Source organism: Heloderma suspectum, chromosome 8 (assembly GCF_057233095.1).
Source record: "Heloderma suspectum isolate Gila_16-S chromosome 8, 16-S_ref, whole genome shotgun sequence".
In the NCBI taxonomy this organism is placed as follows: Eukaryota; Metazoa; Chordata; class Lepidosauria; order Squamata; family Helodermatidae; genus Heloderma; species Heloderma suspectum.
In genome coordinates this window covers 3533844-3550272 of record NC_139465.1, presented here as the reverse complement: position 1 = coordinate 3550272, position 16429 = coordinate 3533844, and the positions used below count along the sequence as shown (strand labels likewise).

Below are 16429 nucleotides of genomic sequence, written 5' to 3'. Positions count from 1 at the left end.
GGGCTGGGGAAAGAAAAGAAAGCGGGGGTCAGGCTGCAGCAGAGCTCTTAATTTTCTATCCACTGTTGAGAGAGTTCACAAACAGCTCCAAAACACAGCATCTAAATGAGAAGAGTCATTTTTGTACCCATAAGCCAATCCAGTAGGGAGCCATGTACCGCGTCTTTGCTGTAGCCGCCCATCTTCTTTGTTGCACCCAAGGTGTAAAGATCCCCTCTGTTTTCTAGAAGAATGGTGCAGCAGGTAATCACTTACAGCACAAATAACTCACAATGGGCAATAAAGGAGAATAGTCTTTGCTTAGGTGGGTTCCCTTGCTTTTGCTCCCCTATTCCCTTCCGTGTTTGATCCTGAAGCATCACCTGGGTCATCTTGTTCGACTGCTTAGTAGGGTGTGTACCAAGGAGACACCCTTCCACGGCCCCTGGAGAGGGAACACAGCTTTGTAATACAGTTAACGTGGCACTTTTACCCTGCTATTCCTGGCCCCGTGTGCATCTAGGGAGGGAAGAGAATTTCGTTTCAGTTTGCAAGTTATCTGAATTTTTTCCAGATGCGAACGGGAGCACATTTTTCAAAAGATTTTGCATGCTACCATACTTTCAGTGACATTCAAAAATGCATTTTTAAAAAGAAGTGCACTTTGAAATGCAATTTTTTCAAAAAAATATGAAGTTTTACATTTTAGTCAGTGCTGGAAAGTGCACACTTCTAAAAAAATGTACACAGAAATGCACATTCCTCCTTTTTGAAATACACACTTTCCCCATTCGAATAAACGAAAAACAATTCGCAAATGAAAACGGGAAGCCAGACCAAACTTCAAAGTGAAGTCCAGAGGATTTCAGCAAGCTCATACATCCCTGGTTCTCCCATCGTTATCTATGTGCATCATTTATTCACAGAGTTTTTAAGTTCTTATTTTGAATCATAGCAGTACAGTTAAAGATCATGAATTCCAAAACAGTTTGCCTATGATGCATTTCACCCTCCCCTTCCCCAAACCACCCAATAATTCCTCATGGAGATAGAGGTCCCCTTTATATGACCTTCTGCCACTCCCAGCACCCAAACCACCCTTCCCAACCCTAGGATGCTCAAACCAGATACCAGGGATGTTGAACCTCTTTCAGCCCAAGGGTTGAATCTCATTTTGGAGAAACGCTTAGGGGACATATTCTAGTGGTAGGCAGGACCCAAATCCCAACATACTTTAGTTTAAACCTCTTACTACCTGTAACTCAACCTTAGGAGGGGCATTTCAACCTTGTGTAATGGGGGAAAAATGGGGAAAAGCCAGGAAACCACCAAACAATCGGAGGTCAGGGGAAAGGGGGTGGGGCCAGTAAAAGGGCATGGCCACCTGGGGAACCCTGGGGGGCTGGATTTGGCCCCGAAGTGGGCTGGATTTGGCCCCTGTGCCTGAGGTTCTGCAGCCTTGCCATGCACGATTTAAAAAGAAATTTTAAAAGAGTAGAAGAGGGAAAGCAAAGAAAGGACGAAGAGTGGAAGAGAAAAGAGATCTCCTGCAACTTTCTGTCAGCTGCTCCAGATACGCAGAGGCCCCACACACCAACTCAATCCCCAAGGAGTTCTAAGAAGGGCTGCCAAATGTCCAAGTCCTCCTTTCATATAAGTCACTCTCTCATTAGCAGCAACAGTCAAGATTTCCAGAGACTGTTGATCAATATCTGGCCCTGTCCAGGCTCTCCATCATTTATATAATTGATTTCAAGTGCGTTTTTGTCATGCTGTATTCAGGGCTGTAGCCAAGCACATTACGAGCTGGCAAGGACATGCATACTCTACGTTTGTGATCTCACTGCACAAACATGGCATTTTCTCATCCTTCAATCACAACCCTCCCAGCAAATAGCGGCAGCAGGTTTTCATAATGTCTGTACAGCTTTTCTCCTATCAGCAGCTATCAAAAAATTAAATCAAGCATTAGACGTTGATGAGCAGTGGCACAGCAGAGCCAGGGCTCACCGGGTTGGAGCACAGGGACTTTTTGACTAGCAGGGACGATGACATCACCTCCCACCCCCCTCAGACTTCCCTGTTCCCACTGAACTTAGCTGCAAGCCTCACAGTAGCTGGGGCAGGGGGATGCATTTTCCCTGCAACAATATATTGTTGTGAGCTATCCCTGTTATAATACAAGGTATTTGGAGATGGGTAGGTCTTAAGAACATGAGGAGCCCTGCTGGATCAGACCAAGGGTCCACCTAGTCCAGGATTCTGTTCACACAGTGGCCAACCAGCTGTCGACCAGGAATCCACAAGCAGGACACGAGCGCAACAGCACCCTCCCACCCATGTTCCCCGGCAACTGGTGTACATAGGCTCACTGCCTCTGGTACTGGAGGGAGCACATAGCCATCAGGACTAGTACCCACTCCAACCCCCTTTTAAAGCCATCCAAATTGGTGGCCATCACTACATCGTGTGGGAGCGAATTCCATAGTTTAACTATATGCTGTGTGAAAAAGGAGTTCCTTTTGTCTGGACTGGTTCTCCCACCAATCAGCTTCATGGGATGACCCCTTTGGGTGAGAGAGGGAGAAAAATGTCTCCCTATCCACATTCTCCACACCATGCATAATTTTCTAGATCTCTATCATGTCTCCCCTTATGTCTTGAAGGGGTACTTAAAACCCATTATCTTTACAGAAGACATATATAATACACACATGCCACTGCCTGCATGTTTGTCCTCTGTCATGATGAGCATGTTTGATGATGATGAGCAAACATCTGCATGTTTGGCCTCTGTCATGATGAGCGCCTGCACTTCAAAATCTATCACGACACCATTGTTGATGGGTGTGCTTGAGAATGTGTTCAGTGCTGTGGGAAGTGTCAGAAGCCAGAACAGTCAGGAGAATGGAGATTCAGTGCTCCCTTCATGCCTCTGTTCATTGGCTAGAAGAAGCCAGGTTATGCTCATCTTACAAGATCGAGCTGGCCTCTGCTATCTTATACCGTCAGACCAGGGGTCCATCCAGCTCAGAATGGTCGACGCAGGCTGGCAGCAATGGCCCTCCAGGGTTTCAGGCAGGAGCCTTTTACCGGCCCTCCCCAGGGATGCCGGGGACTGAACCCAGCACCTTCTGCATGCAAAGCAGGGGCTCTTCCATGGAGCTACGGCCCCTACAACTTGCTTCCAGAAAGCTTGCAGATGATACCGCTTAGTTTTTATATCTAGCAGATGCCTAGCCATAGCGCTACTTTACTGTGATCTGTCATACGGTGCTCTTGTGAGACAGTACATCATCTTTGCTGTTAAATATTTTAAACTGTTTAATATTTTGCTGTTTAATATTTTGTATTAAGTATAAGATGTTTAATTAGTTTTTTTTTTAATGCTGTTAGCTACATTGGGTTCATTTCTCTAAGGAAAAGCAGGATGGTCACATTTTAAAATAAATCTGTAATTCGCACAGTTAGCCTGAGACTCCGGAATCCATTGCTGCTGTGGATGCCACACACAGCTCCATGCGGTGGATACACAGCCCAGAACACAGATTCCCGGGCCCTTGATCCTACTTTGTGCACAAGGCAAAGAGTTATTTTCAGCTAATCTGGGGCAAGGCTGTCCAGTGCAGAAGCCCTGCTGATGCCGAAACCACAGAGCAGCCAAAGTGACACGCTCGCTCCCAGGGACACTCCTAACCAACCACTCTCTGGGCCGCCGAGGCAATGGACTCTCGGATGCTGTCGGGCATCAAGTCACTGCTCACTTCTGTCCCTTTCAATACGAGGGGGGAAAGCCACTGCTCACGGTGCTACTGAGGTGTCCAGCTCCTTTTCTGCAGGCAGCTTCCAGACCCTGCTGGGCACACAGATGCACAGGTGATGCTGAGCTAGCCAGACAGTGGCAGCCTCCAGGAGACAGTGCGCTTCTAACAGCAGGTTGCATCAGCATCCTCGAAAGTTTGCCAGAGAGGCAGGAAAGCAGAAAAATATTCCCCCTGTTCTCCTTCAACTACGAGCCTTTCTTTGCAGTTTGGGAAGAGCAGACTCTAGCCTCAGATATCCAACGAGGCTGTGTTAAGGATTCCTCACCTCCCTTTCCAGCAGGAGAGACAGCAGCCTGGATTAAATCAGGTATAGCTTTTGCCTGGGGTGACCTCGGAACGGCCCCCAGGAGCTGAAGTGATTGTGTCTTGGAGTGAAGGTGGCACCTGCAGCACTAACAAGGTGGGAGACGCAAGCCTGAAGGAATCCTTACAAAACCAAGACACAATACCAACCCCTGACCACTAGGCCATGCCACCAAGTGTGAAGTTTACCCAGTAGGTTTTCTGAAATCCATCTCTACCTTTGCAGATGTGCTTCAGACGCAACCCTTTTTTTGTTCCCTGCCAGTCACCAGTTCTAGGAGTTTCAAATGATACTGAATGAAACCTGGCTCGTGCCATTTTGCCATTCTAGAAGGAAATTTGCATACAACAAATCTCAGTTCAGCTACAGTGAGTAATGGGAGTGGGGGATCTAAAACCTGGATTTGGAGCAACTGTATCCACCCCTCCCACCAGTTCTTCAGATCCACGCCCCCCAAAACTTTACCCTGAAAACCCTCTGATCAGCAGCATATACCAGATCCAGAAGAGTTTGGATTTTCCAGAAATATTGCCGGCATGCTGCTGATTGAGCTGGACCCGGCAGGATCCTGCGGTGGCGTCCTCCTTCCAGGAGAACAGTGCACCACAAGTGCTCCTCTGGCTGCCCACTTACCTATACACCCTTCCCCGGGGCCTTGACCGCTGCCCTCCACAGAAGCTGGCACGGCGGGGCAGAGCCCCCCGGCCGTGGAAACGCCCCCGGCAACCGCCACGGTCGGTGGTGCTGATCCCGGGCATGTTGGTCCGTTTCGGCAACACCTAAAGTAGAGCAAGGGCGACATTGATCCGGGGGGGAAAATCATTGTAAGCTGCCATTCCTTACAGCTTGTGAGTGGGACACGAGCACGCAATAAGGCAGGGGGGGGCATAGAAACGGATCCCAGGAGAGGAAGACTGGTCTCCTGTTCTGTGTAAGGGAAGGGAATGGTCAGACTGGAAGAGAGACAGATGACAGCCTAGCCTTCTCCAATCTGGGGCCCTCCAGGTGTGTTGGATTGCAACACATCTGGAGAGAGGGAGTTGCAATCCAACACATTTGGCTGGTCCCAGCTTGCAGAAGGCTAGCCTAGGCATGTCTATACTAAATGTCCACCTTGGTTTTCTACTAGTTTAACTGTCATGGCATCTCCCAAAGAAACCTGGGAAGGGTAGTCTGGGGACGGTATTGAATTCTGCTCGATTCCTGAGCTCCGGCTTCCCCAACCTGGCACCCTCCAGATGTTTTGGATGACAACTCCCATCATCCCCAGCCAGCATGTCCAAAATGGTCAGGAATGCTGGGAGTTGTCATCCTAAACACCTGGAGGGCACCACTGTTGAGGAAGGCTACCCTCGCTCATCACCCTGGGGTGACAGAATGACCATTAATCCAGTGGCATAGAAAGGTTCCCTAGTTAGCACACTTGGGAGCACATAAGTGGAACCCTGATGGCTCAGACCAAGGTGAGACTACCCAGTCTCTCATCCTGTTTCCTGCAGCAGCCAAACCGATGCCTTCAGGAATGCCACAAGTAGGACATGAAGGCAACAGTGGTCCTGTGCCATTTGACCACCAGCCATTTGTTTCAGAGGTACACTGCCTCGGAAAAAGGAGGCTCAATTTAGCCATCTTTATTTATTTATTACATTTCTGTACTGCCCAATAGCTGAAGCTCTCCGGGCAGTTTACAAAAATTAAAACCACAAAGTACAACATAAAACAATATAAAATATAAAAGTACAACCAGAATAAAACCTAGCAGCAATGCAGATATTATAAAATACAGATTTAAAACAGCAGAGCTAAAAGACTAGGATGCTAAAATGTCAGGAAAATAAACAGGTCTTCACCTGGCGCTGAAAGGAGTACAACGTAGGTGCCAGATGAGCCTCCCTGGGCAGCTCATTCTACAGCCAGGGTGCCACAGTAGAAAAGGCCCTCTTCCTTGTAGCCCCCCACCTCATTTCCTTTGGCAGAGGCTCCCAGAGAAGGACCCCTGAAGATGGCTGTAGGGTCCAGGCAGGTACTTATGGAAGGAGACAATCCTTCAGATAGTAACTACATGGATAGTAACTACAGATAGACCTCTCTCCTCCTCGATGAATTTGGCTCATCCCCTTTGAAAGCCTTCTGAACTGGTAGCCATCGTCACATTCATTCATACATTTATTACATTTATATCCACCCTTTTTCCTCCTGCAAGGAACCCAAGGCAGCTTACAAGACCCTCCTCCTCCATTTTTATCCTCACAACAACCCTGTGAGGTAGGTTAGGCTGGAAGCCAGTGACTGGTCCAAAGTCACCCAGTGAGCTTCATGATCCAGCGGGGACTAGAACCTGGATATCCTGAGTCCCAGTCCAACACTCTTAGCACCGCAGCACACTGGCTCTCATGCCACATCTGTGGGCAGTGAGTTCCATAACTTAAATCTGCTAAAGAAGTCCTTCCTTTTATCTGTCCTGCGTCTAGAGCTCATCAGTGTCATTGGGCCCCCCAAGTGCTAGACTTGAGTGGGGGACAAAAGCCTCTCTCTGCCCCACCTCCTCCACATCAGACATAATAGTCTATAAACCACAGCCTTTCACAACCTGGGGCCCTCTGGATGTTTTAGACTACAAATCCCATCAGCCCCAGCCAGCCTGGCCAATGGTTAGGGATGCTGGGGATTGCCATCCAAAACATCCAGCACCAGCTTGGGGAAACATCCAAAACTTCTGGATGGCACCCGGTTGGGGAAAGCTGCTCTGTCATATCCCCTTCAGTCTTTCCTTGAAACTAAAAAGCTCCCAAAAAGTTCATGGCGGGCACACCAGAACTGCATGCTCCCCACTCCTCTCCTTCCCACAGCGCCCACCTTGACGACACGGCCTCTGAACGTGCTCTCGTCCAGCTCCACGGCTGCCTTCACAGAGCTCCTGTCTGCAAACTCGATGTAGGCATATCTGCAACAGGAGAGATGGGAGGATGTCCTCAAAGCCTTACAAAAGCCTCCCACGGGGAGAAGCTACATTTGTGCACCTCCCACCTGGGGAACTAGGGGAAACGGCAGCTACTGCCACTGCAGGGCCTATATTTCATTTCGGTGGTATGGTGGGAGCAATGCAAAACACGGAAAGGCCGCTATTGCCACTCTGCATTTACAATCTGCATCAGAAAGATGGTTTGGAGGGATCCAAAGAAGTGGGATCCACAGGGCCGGCGTCATGGGGCACTTGCCAAGGTCCACCACCCTTCCGGAGGAGGCCACAGTGCCATAGTGCTGATCGCCAGAGCCCTATGGTCCTGCTCCCTTTCCTCCATGATGTCTACCCGCCCTCTGCGCACATGTGAGCCCTGATGTGGACGAGGAGCAACCTGGACTTCTTCTTTGGGGCCGATTGGGCCCAGAAAAAGAAGGCAAGCCAAGAGGCCGTGACGAGCAGGGGGCCCACCGGAAGTATCTTGCTCATGGGCCTCTCAAAATCTGGGGCAGACCCTGGCCATTAGAGTCCAACAGATGAGTAGGGGGAGCGTGGCAAGACTGGCAGGGGTCCTAAGCTTGCGCTGCATACCCTCTGCTCAGGGTATGGGCCGTAACGCTTCCAAGAAGGAGTCTTTGTGCTCCGTCGTTCATCGATTTGAAATAATTACTGGCTCCCACAAAACATCCATTTTACTTCCCCCTACTCTCTTAACGGCAGAGATGCCGAAATTCATTCAGACCAAGGGCCAAATTCCATTTTGGAAAAGCTCTTGGGGGCCACGTTCCAGTGGTGGGTGGAGTCAAAGGCAACGGGGGCAGGGGAAAAAAATACCACCACATTTTAGTTTAAAGCTCTTACTGGCAGTAATTAGCCTTCGGAGAGGCAGTTCAGCCTTTTAGAATTGGGGAATGGCAGAACACACAAAAGCCAGGAAACCAGCAAACGATTGGGGGGGGGGTGACCATCTGAGGAACCCCAGAAGGCTGGATTAGGACCACAGGTCAGCCAGATTTGGCCCACGAGCCAGAGGTTGCACACCTCTGGTGCTTATGGAAAGATGCTCTCCGTGGCCGTCAAATATGGTCATGCAGAGTCAGGCGTCCTGAACCTGGTGCCCTCCAGCCGTGTTGGGACTGCAGTTCCCAGAATCCTCAGCCAGCTATGGGGAAAGCTGTGCTAAGTGGATTGGTTAACTCTCAGCCACTCCATCAGACTCCCTGTCAGGGCAGCTAAACAGTAAGGAAAAGAGTTTGCATGCTTTTCAAAGTCCCCCCCAAATCGATGTTCTCAAATCCGTGTCAGCAGCTCTGCACGTGGACGCAAAGGCTGCTGGCGACTCCCTAGGAGTTCGCTCCGTGGGCCGGGGCACACTGCCTGCGCCACGCTTCTTACAAAGCAGTCCAAGCCACCCTGCCTCCAGGTATGATAAGGGCCACTTGTTTCCCTTGGCAGAGCTTCTGTGCTTCAGTGATGCACCTCCACAGGTACAGCTTTCTCATCACAGCATCTTCGTGGCAGGAAGGGCTGAGCTTGTCTGATGCGCAGCTATTTAAGCCACAGGACCTCACTCAGGGAAAGCGAGAGGCCTGCCCCACGGCAGGGGCGCTGAACCTCAAGTGCTGAGCGCCATTTCAGAGAAGCTCGTGGGGCTGCATTCTAGGGGGTGGTGGGGCAAAAGGGGCGGGGCCAAAAATATCAGCATCGTTTAGATTAAATCTCTTACCGCCAATAACTAAGTCTTAGGAAAGGCAGTTCTTAGAATGTGGAAAAAACTGCACAAAAGCCAGGAAACGGTCAAACATTTGGTGGTCAGAGAATGGGGCGTGGCTATCCCACGCCAACTGAAGGGGGCGTGGCTATCTAAGAACCCTAGAGGGCTAAACTGGGTTTGTGCAAAGGCTGGATTTGGCCCCAGGCTTTCAGTTCTGCCCCCTGCCCTATGGTCTTCTCCACCTCTTGAGAAATGTCTCGGATCCACGCACAAGGCCGAGGCAGAGACTTGCTGTGGCCTCAGTTTGCCGCAGCTCTGGCATCTTCCTGCCACCTACCAGGCTACCTGCCCACATACATCCAAGCCAGGGCACCCCCTCTTCAGCATCCCAGGTGAAAGTGGATGACTTGCCCTTTAGGATGGCCGGAGAACTTATCGCAAAGGATAGTCACTCGGTTGATCTGCCCACAGCCGTTGAAATGGGACTCCAGCTCTTCCGCGGTTCCCCCGTAATCCACCTGCAAAGAACACATCAGAGCCATGCGCAGGAGTGGTCCAAGAGCACCCATGGCTTTATGTCAGCCTCCCCCAGCATGGTAACCTCCAGATGTATTGGACTGCAAGTTCCATCATCCCTAGCCTGCATGGCCATTGGCAGGGAATGCTTGGAGTTGCCATCCAACACATCTGGATGGGGAAGGGAGCTTTATGTTGTGAAAATAGCCACCAATGGATTTGCGCTGACAGTTCAGTCCCAGGTTGTGTCTCCCTCTTCGTATCTCTTCACTGGGAGTTAATTTGTCTTAATTTCTAGAACTCGGATGCAGACAGTCATGCATGCGGACCAACAAGAGTAGTATCCAATGATAGTCCTACTTAGAGTAGGCCCATTGAAATAGATGAGACTAGTTTAAGTTCCATTCATTTCAATGGGTCTGCTCTAAGTAGAATTAACATTGGATACTACCTTAAGACTGCTCTCAGATCCTAAACTTTGTTTGGGTCCAGATTTAGTCCTATGTAGACTAGACCCATTGAAATCAATGGGAATTAGGGTCATCATAAATAACCTACATCCCATTGCTTTCAGTGGGTCTACTCTACGTAGGACTAAATCTGGAATTAGCCCCTTGGGTGGGCTGGCTGCCAGTAGCTGCTCAGCTATGAAGGAGAGCTTACTCTCTGCAGAGTGAAGCCCAAGCACCCGATGCAAATTTAGGGTGAGGCCCCAGACATTCAAAGTCAGCCTCGTCCGTCTCGCTTACGTTTCCCACGTAGATGGAGCGCTGATCAGCCTCAACCTTTGCCTCAGTGATCCTAGGTAAAGTAAGACCTGCACCGAGGAACAACAAAAAACATTGGAAATTATTATGGGAATCATCTATGCCAGGGGTGGGTACCCGCAGGCCCAGGGGCTTCATCCAGCCCACCTGTAACCACCATCGGGCCTTCCAGGGTTCCCTTGGCCCCACCCCCTTCCCCCAGCTCCTGACTGTTTGGCCCTTTCAATGCTTTTGTGTAGTCCCCCCCCCCCCTTCTAGAAGGTTCAAATGCCTCTCCTAAGGCTGGGTTACTGGCAGTCAGAGCTTTACACTAAAATATGCAGATACTTTTTTGCCCCACTCCTTTTGCCTTTGACCCTACCACCTTTGCCCCCACCCACCACTGGGATGCAGCCCCCAAGAATTTTCCAGAATTGGACTTGGCCCTGGGGCTGAAAGACATTCCCCACCCCTGGTTTATGCAAGTTGGGGAGACATCCATGGTATTCATTTCCCCTACCTCCTCAGTGCTGTTGCTGCTCGCCCAGGTGAGGAATTCCACGCTCCAAATCCTGAGGTTGTTCCAAGAACCATTGTGTGGGGGGCTATGTCCTACTATAGTACACCCTCCCCCAAGTTGGTGCCCCACCCAGATGCCTCGGGCTGCAACTCCCAATGGTGATACTGGCTGGGGATGATAGGCATTGTAGTCCAACACATCTGGGGACCCCCAGTGTGTGTGTTTATTTTTTACATTTCGATCCCGACTTTCCTCCAAGGAGCTCGAGGCAGGGTACCTGATCCCTAACCCATTTTATCTTCGCAACAAACCTATGAGCTAGTTCAGGCTGAGGAATAGCGACTGGCCCAAGCGTAGGTCATCCCAAGGAGAGGGGAGTTTGCTGCACCGTGGGATGACCAAAGCCACCTGGAGGCGGCCACCTGGAAGGGCCCTTTCTTGGGGGCTTCCTGCTTGGTTGGCCACTGGTGGAAGCAGAACTCCGGGCTAGATTGGCCTTTGGCCGGATCTTGCAGCTGGGGTCTTTTCCCTTTGAAGTCTAGCCAGCTTTTCCTAACCTGGTGCCCTCCAGATATTTCAGTCTACAACTCCCACCATCCCCTCCAAGTTGGCAGGGGGCTGATGGGAGTTGCAGTCCAAAACATCTGGAAAGTGCCTGGTTGAAGAAAGCTGGACTAGGCACTATTCAAAAAACAAAACCACCCAAGACAGGCTTGGCCCAGAGACTGACAGCCTAGCATCACAGACGGTGCAGAGGCGCCACTTGAACACACGTGAGGGGGCAGCGTCCGAAGCATGGGAAGGGATTCGCAGCACAGCAAAGCCGCTGAGGCAACTGCGAACCGTCGGCCAGCCCTGCTGCACCCCAAGAGCCACACCTGGGTCTGATCGCATGATGAGGTTCTTGGCTTCGGCCTGCAGCTCCTGCAGCCACTCGTCTTCCTTCTCCATCTCGCGGACTTTGGCCTTGATGGCCTCCAGTTCCTGAACACCGAGACAGGCAAAAAGACACTGATTAAACAAGAGTCACGCCCCTCTGTGCTCTCACAGCAATGGGGTCAGCCCTCCCCAGGCCTCCTTGGCTCCCAGCGCTTACTGTTCGAGAGGAGAAACTGCGGAGCAAAAGCTCCCTGAAGACCACCGCCCTGGCTCCATGACAAGGCTCTTGCCCCTGCCAGGCCTTGTGAGCGAAGCCGGCCAAGTAGCCCCAGGCTCAGGAGAGGCCACCAGAGGGCAGTCCGGCCCTACAGCAGCCTGCCCCGGTCTGGTGCCCTCCAGGTGTGTGGGGACTGCGGCTCCCGGCATTGGCCATGCTGGCTGGGAATGATGAGAGTTGCAGTCCAACACATCTGGAGTGCATCAGGCCGGGGAAGGCTGGTCTAGGGGCTTCCTCCACATCGACATTCACTCTGCCCCACCCAGTGCCATCCAGACTCACAGGATCCTCCACCTGCAGGAGCTCCCTGCTCTCCCCTTCCAGAGGACTCAGCTCCGTCTCTTCTTCCAGGTGCTTCTGCCAAGCAGATATTTCAGCTACATCCCAGGGGGAGTCGGCAGTGGCCAGAGATGGAGGGTCACGCCACCAGGATCCAGCATCGGGGAAGTGGGGGCTTGGGGGAAGACACACAAGCACCAAGGTTAAAGGCAAGGATGGAGCTCGCACAGCCTGGGAAGCCACACCTCTAATATCCCAGACATGCTCTCAAGAGGCATGTGGACTGGCTGTGTTCCCCAGGGAAGAAGGAAAAGTGCTCTGCACATTCTCAGAAGCACACACGTTCTATGGTGGTCAGGTGACCTACTTTACAGAGGACAGTCCTCTGTTTTGCAGAACTGGCAGAGGACCTGCATCCAGGAAGATGCTGTTGCACTCAGGTCCTGCTTGTGGGCTTCCTGTGGGCAGCTTTTTGCCTGCTGCAGGAACAGAATGATGGACTGGAAGGACCCTTGGCCTGATCCAGCAGGGCTCTTATGTTCACCTTGTCTGGCATCCCACAGCAGCCAACCAGATGCTTTCATGTTCTCATGACAGTGCTCTGTTTGAAGGCATCCTCAGTGTCATGGGCTGTCTGGTTTGCCTTCAAGTAGAGCACTGTCAGGAGAACATGGAAGCATGTGGTGGGCCACTATGGGAGGGCGCTGTTGCGCTCGTGTCCTGCTTGTGGGTTCCCAGTCGACAACTGGTGGGCCACTGTGGGAACAGAATGCTGGACGAGAGGGGCCCTGGGTCTGATCCAGCCTCAGGGATCTCCTTATGTTCTTAGCCTAAAGAAGGGAGAGCAGAGCAGAGGCCTTGATGTTGCCCGTCAACAACTGGGTAGCAAACTGTGCAGGCGCAGAGGTCCCCTGGTCAGTCTTCTCTGCTAGTCTGAGATGTCTTTTTATCTAAATTACAGCTCTTGTTTCTGAATGTGCACCAGTGCATATGAATCTGCACATGCAAACGTTATGCAACTTAGTGTCCCCTTGTTTGGTGAGGCACAAAGCAGGGTTGGCATCGAGGGGCGACATGGTCGGGCATCTGCAGAGGGCCCATATCCCAGCACAGGGCCACCGCCAAGAGCCCCCTGGAGTTGCTCCTCCTCGTCACTGTTGCAGCCTGCTTGTTCCCCTGCCTCTTGCTCCGGCCCAGACAATGGTGGTGATGAGAAGGAGGAGCAGCAGATTCCGCTGCCCGCTGGCTCCCTGGCTCTCTTGCCTGCCAAGCAAACCAGTGGAAGCAATGAGGGGGAGGAACGATAGCAGCTGGAGACCATGGCAGAGAGAAGGCAGGAGCGCTGAGGGAGGGGCCCACGGAGCGTGTCTTGCCCAAGGGCCCTCAGAAACCTGGAGCCAGCACTGGTGTTCAGTGGCCGCCCAAGTTCTAGGCCAGAGCCTTGTTCAAATGGGGAGAGAGATGCTCAACGGAGCCTTCCAAGCAGGTTTGCTTTTTTAAAGTCATCGGTTGCTCCGACAGGATTAAGATGCCACAGTCCAAGAGTCATGTGAATTACAGTCGTCTAAACAGAGAGTTCCTAACGGCAGTCTTGCACATCTTGTTATGATGCAGAGCGGCCCATCATCTCCCTGCAGATCCAACCACACCCTTCCAGTGAGCTACAGCTCTTGAGCAGGGGCATTATGGAAAAGAAACACCTACAGAACAATGAGTTTTCCAGTCAGCCAAGACACATGCAAGAGATGGGTGGGAGAGTCTTGCATTCCTCCCACCCCACCCCTGGCCAAATCCTAACTTTGTTTCTAAAAATGCCATTGTGCCTACTTGCCCATGGCTAACATTTCAGACTTCAAGTGGATTGTGTCTAAAGTCCAGTGTTAAGAGCGCACTCCTATGCATGTTTAGATGGAAAAAGCCCTACAACTCCCAGCATTCCCCAGCCAGCATGGCTGGCAGGGGAATACTAGGAGCTGTAGGCCTTTTTCCGTCTAAACATGCATAGGATTGCACCATAATCTGCACAAAACACAAAACAAAAAAGCAGTACTTTAAGGATCGTTTGCTGTTGTCATTTTAAAGAATATGCCATAACAATAGCTGTGTTACCAGAGCAGTACAGGACGTTTTACATTTTGTGCCTTCAGCATGCAGGCCAAGCAGCAAGACCCATTTAATTATCTCCATCAGTGGCCTGCATAATCCTAAAATTGCTTGCTCCCATTAAGAACAAGAGTTAGGGTTGCCAGGTACACTCTGAGGGAAAAGAAAGAGGACATGCATTGCCAAAAAAAAAAGGACAAAAGAGGACACAGGGTTGCACAAAAATTACATATGCTGATTTATATGTATAAACAAACGTAAAAATAATGACTTTGGCCAGGCGACCAGTGTGCCTATTCTGCTGACCAGGTGCTAACTGTTGATGGACACCTTCAAGGCCCCCACTCTCTCTTCTCACAGTTTTTACGGTTCTTTATCTTTAACCTGGAATTGGACAGGGGAGAGACCTCCAAAGAGAGGATGCCTTTAAAGAGGACTGTTCTGACACTTTCACATATAGGGCTGCCCTCTGTAGAGCAGGACTCCTGGCCACCCTAGTCTCTCTCTGCTCCCCCATAGAAAAGTCCCATCATCCAGTTCAACCAGATTTACTCAGGCCAGAGCATAGTGACAGCAGCCTATGCAAAGCAAAGAAATGTTGCTGCTTGAGGAAGAACAGTCAATGGAGTGCGCACACACGTGCGCACACAGTCACACACCTCACACGTGAAGGTTTGTGAATCTTTAAAGTGCCTCAACACTTTAAAGTCTGCACACAGAAGAGCGAGAGGCCCCTATCCTCCGCTCACCTTTCTTCCACCTAGCGCAAAGCCCGGCTACCAGGGAGGCCCACACTCCCGCCACAACCTGGCCTCACCCATCTTGCCCCAGCCAGCAGCTGCGCTCCAGAAAGATGCTTGCGGGGCCGAAGAGCGAACAACCACAAAGGCAAGGAGGCAGAGACGCGAGTGAGATCCAAGCCACACCCGTTACCTGGCCCCAGGTCCAAACATCGCTGCGCACGCCTCTTTTCCCACACACGTCTGTCTTCCACACACACAAGGCCAGGAGCTTTGGCCAGCTCAGAGGAAGCAACAGGTGTGGGGAGAACCTCTGGTGCTCCATTTGATATGTCAGCAGCCAATCATGCTGAACTAGACCCACGGGAGGCGGGGCTGGCTTGCTGGGGGCAGAGCAGGGAAACACCTTCTGGAGGTCCCTTAAAGCAGCCTGGAGGCAAAGAGAGTCATTGCTTCCTGGCCAAGCACTTGCTCTGCATGCAGGAAGTTCTGGGTTCAAATCCTCTTCACTCTCCAGTTTAAAGGATCTTGGGTGGCAGGGCTGGCTGGGAAACGGCCACGAGAGCCGCTTTGGGCCTGTAAATAAAAGGGGGGCAAGCTGCAGAGGCCCCCTTTCTTGGTCATCAGTTGTGCCCCCCAAGTGGAGCAATTAAAAACCCACGTGGCATGGCTTGAATCCTGCAGGTCACGTGGCAGACCCGTCTCCCACCCCCCAAATAAAAGCTGCTGTGGTGGATCTGTTCTGCGGTCTGGGGAACAAGGAGGATGGCCAACTTACACTGATATCCCCTGTAGGGGCGTTGTTAGGTACTTCAAAGATTCAGGGCCCAGGCCCATAGGACACTAAGCTGCATAAAATTTGCATATGTTAATTTATTTCGCTATATACACATTTGGAAATAATGACTTGGATTTATTTAAAAAGCCAGTCAATCAATTTCTCATCCAAATTACCTCAAATAAAACAAATTCCTCAATTAATTTGGCCCCCACCCCAGATCATCCCAAATCCATTATTCCTCTTCGGTTACAAGTGATTAGCACTGTCCTCGTCCCCCATCTCTCCCTGCACTTCTCTTTCGTGGAGGAAAAGTGCCCCCGCTTCATGTCATTAAGCTGAGAAGAACAGCTAAAAAGGATGCATGGGCTTGCAGCCCTGACCTCAGTGTCCATCTGCTCCCCCATGTCTGCTTACATGGAAGTAAGCCCCATTGAACCAAGTGGGATTCACTTCCAAGTAAACAAGTTTATTAGGATCCAGCTGCAGGATTGCCAAAGGAAACCATATTCCCGACAGCAGTGTCCTTTCATTTTGTGTTCTGAACAGTGACATCGCTTGCACCAGAATCATTTATCATGATAGAATATATCAGCTGGTACAGGGCACAATTGCATCTGTGCAGATACCAGGGCTACACCTATAGCCAGGTGGCAGAGCATATGTTTTGCATCCCAATGGTCCCACATTCAACCCCCACCATCTCAATCCCCCTGGTAGGGCTGGGAAAGACCCTTGCCAGAAACCCTGGAAAGACACTGCCAGTTTGTGTAGACCATACCCATTATGGAAAAATATGGAGAAGCAA

At 51.0% G+C, this 16429-nt stretch overlaps 2 protein-coding genes across 5 annotated transcripts in view; one reads left to right on the top strand and one right to left on the bottom strand.

Annotated features, from left to right (window-relative positions):
• TRAPPC2L (trafficking protein particle complex subunit 2L) overlaps positions 1-16429 on the top strand; it is a 34651-nt gene that overhangs the window by 10659 nt on the left and 7563 nt on the right. The window lies entirely within an intron of this gene.
• Positions 128-15175, bottom strand: PABPN1L (PABPN1 like, cytoplasmic). The gene is made up of 8 exons (XM_084812755.1): positions 15037-15175; positions 12004-12175; positions 11444-11549; positions 10049-10116; positions 9195-9301; positions 6964-7051; positions 4741-4886; positions 128-424 (listed from the first exon to the last, which is right to left on the bottom strand). The coding sequence occupies exons 1-8, from the start codon at positions 15054-15056 to the stop codon at positions 385-387; spliced, it is 747 nt and encodes a 248-aa protein (XP_084668881.1). The 5' UTR covers positions 15057-15175; the 3' UTR covers positions 128-384.

Excerpts from the sequence above, each read along its gene's own strand:
- PABPN1L (XM_084812755.1), bottom strand. The coding sequence starts at position 15,056 with ATGTTTGGACCTGGGGCCAG. Across the intron at positions 11,550-12,003 it reads TCCTGCAGGTGGAGGATCCT|GAACTGGAGGCCATCAAGGC; the intron begins GTGAGTCTGGAT and ends CTCGGTGTTCAG. Across the intron at positions 7,052-9,194 it reads TTCTCCGGCCATCCTAAAGG|ATATGCCTACATCGAGTTTG; the intron begins GCAAGTCATCCA and ends CTCCTGTTGCAG.